This window comes from Leptinotarsa decemlineata, unplaced genomic scaffold (genome assembly GCF_025532065.1).
Source record: "Leptinotarsa decemlineata unplaced genomic scaffold, Ldec_3_MD MMD2_tig00026328_RagTag_RagTag, whole genome shotgun sequence".
NCBI lineage: Eukaryota > Metazoa > Arthropoda > Insecta > Coleoptera > Chrysomelidae > Leptinotarsa > Leptinotarsa decemlineata.
In genome coordinates, this window is record NW_027412688.1 from 22,949,457 (window position 1) to 22,954,973 (window position 5,517).

A 5,517-nucleotide genomic window follows, 5' to 3' on the forward strand; every position below is an offset into this window, starting at 1 on the left:
TATTATTCAAAATGAAGTAATAATAATAATATGAATTTATTCAATTCTCAGTACGAGGATCAGTCAATAACAATTTGAACAATCTGAAAAAAATCAGGAAATTCACAAAGGACACCCTGTGCTAATACTCTGTGTATTGTCACAAATTCAGAAAGCTGTTGAATTTTGCTTTTTTTCTATGTGAATCTTGCGTATACCTAACTAGTCAAGTTTCAAACTCATGAGCATTTATTTGTGAAAATATCCCTTCAGTGTGGTATTTCTATTCGGTATTTTCTGAGCAGGCTATAATTACATTGTCTTAATAATAATGACATTTTTGTCGCTACAGAAGTTTCAAATACCTATAAAACGATGGAACAAAACTATTCAAACAAAGTTCCTATCAGTTTGTTCATTAGTTTTTTACAGTGTGATAAAATTATCCGCAGAACATGGAGAAATTTTAACGAAAGGAATCTACTGTTAAAACCTCAAGAGATTCATGAGAGTTCAGAAAAATTTCAATATGTGGAAATATTGATATGAATAGTTTTGAAAAAGTAAAACAATCATGTGGAATATTTTGAAATATATTCGAATCACTTACAAGTACTTTCAAATGAGGATGTCGACTGCTTTCTTGGCAGATCTAATTCCACTGGAATCCGAATCTTCAAATTCTTGGGTATTCCTCCCTTACAATTCATTTCTCGAACGCACAGCTGTTTCACAAAATCTAATGGATTAGGATCGGATGATCTCACTGGCCAATTCCATGGTCCCAAGCGACTCATCTACCTATCGTCAAAAAATCTGTTCAGTTCTGCGCTTATTTTTTTGAACAATGTGCAAGAGATCCATCCAGTTGGTGTTAATATTTTAGATTTTTATCGAGTGGTTGATTATCGACGAAGCTTTTTATAGTATTTTCAAAAAAATTCAGCTATCTTCTGGATGTTGATGATTATTCGTATATCGCGTACCTCAATTTGTTGTCCTTCAACGTGCAGAAGACATTGAAACTATTTGGTGGTTACACAATATACCTAATCCAGCGAAAAGTTGAATGGAAATGCGCAGCTGTGCTGACAAATCACGTTGAAGAGAGTATTAGCTAAGTGTCGATCACTATTCGGAGTGTCATTGATGGAAATGCAACCTCATTCACTTCCGAGAATACAAATATAACGCATTATTGTGAGATTTCTACTTGACAGTTTACGAAATCGCAAACAACCTCAAAACGTGTTTCGCCAATAGCTTCCTCAAACGTTTTCAAGCCTATGGAAACGCTTTAGATGAGACAAACAAGAAAATGTTTTTTTTTCATTTTGTATCTGCCAAGTTGACAAGTTTTTTTGAAAATAATTCTCTTGTCTCTTCTTGTTTTGACTTCTCTTGACGAGGGTACTTTCTTGGTATTCAGAATTTGCAGTTACCAGTAGGTAAGTGTTTTTCAAAGATATACCAAATTTGATTTAAATTGAAACCTCTGGTGTGGAATAATAGTTATTTATGTATCAAGGGAATTAGGAGGGCCTTAATTACCGATGGCAAAGTTTGCGTCCCGAGGGCCTCTGGCCCGAGGGACAGCAATTGCCTGAGGTTATTAAGGCTCATTAATTCCCGTGGTACATAGATAATTTTATTTCTGACCGATTTCAATAAAATTTTGTTCATTTTTGAAACGGAAAAATGTACCAATTCATTACCTTCCCGGTATATTTGAATCAGGTACCGTTGATTATAGTAGAGTTTTCTTGTTGCTAGGTTGTTGCTATGTTACTTGTTTATAAACAGAACTTTGTTATCAAGCTGTGTTTGCGGTGAAAACGTGTTTTCTACCCCAAATATAATGGAGGATATTTTGAAAAAAGCTGAACAAGCAAGAGAATCATCAATTCCATCGAAAAGTGAAGCCGTATACCAAAAAGAATACAAGATATATCTGGACTGGCTGACACGGAAAAATGTTATGCCAAAAGATGTCACTGAAACTGTATTTCTGGCATATTTTCAAGAACTGGTAAGGAATTTTCTATGTTTTTCGGTAGATTTGGTAGTAATTGTGTTTATTCCTTTCAGTCAGAAACGTATAGTCCGAATTCTTTATGGATTAAATGGTCAATGCTAAAATCGATGGTGACTATACATGAGAAACGAGATATCACCAAGTTCAATGAACTACAGGCTTTTTTGAAACGGAAGAGTGAGAGTTATGAGCCGAAAAAGTCTGCTGTTTTATCTCCTAAAGATGTTATCAGATTCCTAAAGGACGCTCCTAATGATATTCATTTATTGCATAAGGTAATTTTTTTCTTATTTTCCTTTTTGTGTGTATTTATTTCCTTTTTTTTGTTATAGGTTGTTTTGATTATGGGTTATTTTGGAGGATGCAGAAGTCAGGAACTTTTGAATATGAAGATATCGGATATAGAGGACCGGGATTCCGTTATGGTAGTGAACGTACCGGAAAGTAAAACTGGTGTATCGAAGAAATTTACAGTTGTGGATGAAAAAGAGTTCTCCGCTTTGCCTTTATTAAGACTTTATATGTCTTTGCGTCCTAAAGGTATTGAACGATTTTTTTTGAGCTTCCGACAAATAAAATGTACATCTCAGCCAATTGGAAAAAACATGTTTGGGAAAATCCCCAGCAAAATCACAATGTACTTAGGATTGCCAAACTCATCTTCCTATACTGGACATTGCCTTCGTCGCACTTTTGCTACTGCTCTAGCCAATGCAGGAGCAACTATGACTAACTTAAAAAGACACGGAGGTTGGAAAAGTTCCACGGTGGCGGAGGGGTATTTGGAGGATAGCATCGAATTGAGAAATAAAACGGCGCGTATGTTGTCTACTTTGTCATCAAAAGAGGCAGGTACCTCGACTGTAGTGAACAGAAGTTCCAGCCATACAAAATAAGAAATTGTTTCCAGTGGCAGAAGTAATTTTCAGGGAACATTTCAAAATTGTACATTTATCATTTGTAATGACGTGAATAAATAAAATATGGTTCAGTTTTCATTTCTATTTATTTTTACTTGTGAAAGGTAGAGGGAATTATAAAATCTATAATGTCCCAAGGGAGTTATGACCCTCTTTATTGATAGCGTAACTATGACGATATAAGCTTATAATATCCCGGTCAGAAATAAATAAGTTTATGACAAATTTGTATGATATTATCAAAGTTTACCTTATTCTCTATGTGAATATATCAAATTCATAATATTTTTGTTGTTTGAACTATAAAAAGGAGAGGTAATGAAAAGTGTCGATTTTATGAACAGGCTTTCAATCGATTTAAAGTAACCATACAAAAAAAAACTGGATTCGATAAAACACAAAAATAGTCACTTGCATATTGAAAAATGGGTAAAATAAACTTCAACTCTCGAAATTCATATGGACAACTGAAACTATTACTCCAAATATTCAGCTTCATAATCTTCATGACAATATCTATATAATCCAGTAAGGTGCTATAGACTCAAACATTTCTTACATTTTGTGCAATAATATTTTGTTCTTCGACTTTTTTTTAGTGCTGCAGTACGCACATCGTCCATGACTTTGGTTCTGAGGAACAACATTATTAGTTTCTATTCCACACATTTCAGGAAGTCGTGTACGGATTATCTTTGGAATATTTTGCTGCTGAGCTCGTCGACGAGTATGTGGATCAAGTAATTGAAATCCTGAATTTTCTAAAAATTTCCTTCTCATTATTGTTTGGTTATTCGAGTTATAAATTATATAACTATTTATTCCAGCAACATTCATGGCACTATAAAAAATGACCATTGGCCAACGATGAGTTGCACGAGCGCAATTGTAGGCTTCGCACATTTTGTCTACAACATCGTCACCTCCTTTCGTTTTGTTGTAGACCATAATTATTTCTGGTTTGCCAGTTTCCCTGTCAATACCATCATCGTAATGCATCGTCGATAGTAATAGCACATTTCTTTTTCGGCTCGGAATGTACGAAATGAGTGTACACTTATCTCTAAAGGCAAACATGATAGATTTTTCTGGTCTAGGCAACAACATTTGAGGAGGTATCTCAGGTTTATTTTTACGTAATGTTCTAATTGTAGTGAGACGGTGTTGCTTCAGTACCTCAGTTATAGGTACGCTAGCGAAAAATTTGTCGAACGTACCATTTATTTGATCTCAAGATAGGTGAACAGAGATGAGACACCATTGCTAAATTTGAAGTTTCACAGAATTCTAGTCTTCGGTCGGGGTCATCATCTGAAAGTTGGTGCACCATTTTTAATTTGTATGGATGAAATTTGTTTTTAGCCAACACCCTATGTACTGTCCTTTGACTGACTTCACAGATAGACGCAACTTGGGCTGTGAAGAAGTAGGGTTCACTACCATTTCTCCAAGTATGTCAATTTTTTTGTCATCACTAATTGTTGGTCGACCAGATCGTTTGGCATCTTGAACACTACCTGATGCTTCAAACTTCCGAAGAAGCTCCCTCAAATAAACCCTCGATATAGGGCGATCGGGGTACCTCTCATTAAACAGTCGTTCCGCTGCATGGAAATTGTTTCTACATTCACCAATTATTAAGATAGCTGCTACTTTGTCGGCTACAGTACGTACCATTTTGCCTATGTAAACACTTAAACGTCTCGTTAAACAATAGCTTAGGTAAATTTTCAAGGTATAAATACTTTTGACAAGTAGATAATTCAAACACGTCAACCTTTTTGACAATGAACCAGAGGCGTACTTTAAAATCTTTATTAATTAAATGCGAAACAATAATTTTCATATTTCTTCAATTTATCAATCAAAATCAGCCGGAACCCAAACAAAATTGGTATGACTGAATAGGTATTTTCAATACCTTTCAAACGAGCTGTCACTTGCCATAGGGTCCCATTTAAAATTTTTGGTCACAGTGGCCTTATGACCAGTTGAGAAGCCTACATCCGTTTATTTCCAACCTCCAAATTTCATTATTATAAGTATACCCGTTCCAAAGATACGAGGGGGGGAGGGGACTTTTGACTAGCACTGTATAGCGTTATTGGAACGTTCGTAGGCTGAAATTACGGAAAGACGACCACATATGGCAAAAAAATTATTTCATCAAGACAACGCACCAAGTCATAAGTTATTCAAAACAATGGCGAAACTACATGAATTGAACTTCGAATTGCTCCCACATCCACTGTATTCGCCAAAATTGTCTTCCAGCGATTACTAGCTGTTCGCAGACCTTAAAAAAATGCTCACGGGTAAGAAATTTCACTCGAAAGGAAAGGTTTCTGCTGAAACTGAGGCAAAAGATAAATCGTTTCACAAAAGTGGTATAGAAATGTAAGAGCGGCGATGGAATGATTGTGTGGTTCTTGATTTTTTGAAAAAAAAACACGTTTTCTTACTTATGCCTGGGACTTTTCAGTCCAGGTGTTATAAGAGCTCCACTATCACTCAAAGACTCATCTTGATGAAAGAGATCAATTTTTGAGAAAAAAATGTCCTTTCACCTTGAAAGACACAACG

General features: G+C 35.4%; 1 protein-coding gene across 1 annotated transcript; it reads left to right on the top strand.

Annotated features, from left to right (window-relative positions):
* The first annotated feature begins 1,340 nt into the window (after nt 1-1,340).
* On the top strand, nt 1,341-4,210 carry LOC141485403 (uncharacterized). Its single transcript, XM_074182008.1, has 3 exons — nt 1,341-2,008; nt 2,068-2,289; nt 2,347-4,210. Exons 1-3 carry the CDS (start codon nt 1,838-1,840, stop codon nt 2,908-2,910), a joined length of 957 nt encoding a protein of 318 aa, XP_074038109.1. The 5' UTR covers nt 1,341-1,837; the 3' UTR covers nt 2,911-4,210.
* Nucleotides 4,211-5,517: the final 1,307 nt, after the last annotated feature.

Bases quoted from the DNA above. Each gene is read 5' to 3' on its own strand.
- LOC141485403 (XM_074182008.1), top strand. From the start codon at position 1,838: ATGGAGGATATTTTGAAAAAAGCTGAACAAGCAAGAGAATCATCAATT. The intron at 2,009-2,067 runs GTAAGGAATTTT...TATTCCTTTCAG, and splicing joins TGGCATATTTTCAAGAACTG to TCAGAAACGTATAGTCCGAA. The intron at 2,290-2,346 runs GTAATTTTTTTC...TTTTTGTTATAG, and splicing joins ATATTCATTTATTGCATAAG to GTTGTTTTGATTATGGGTTA.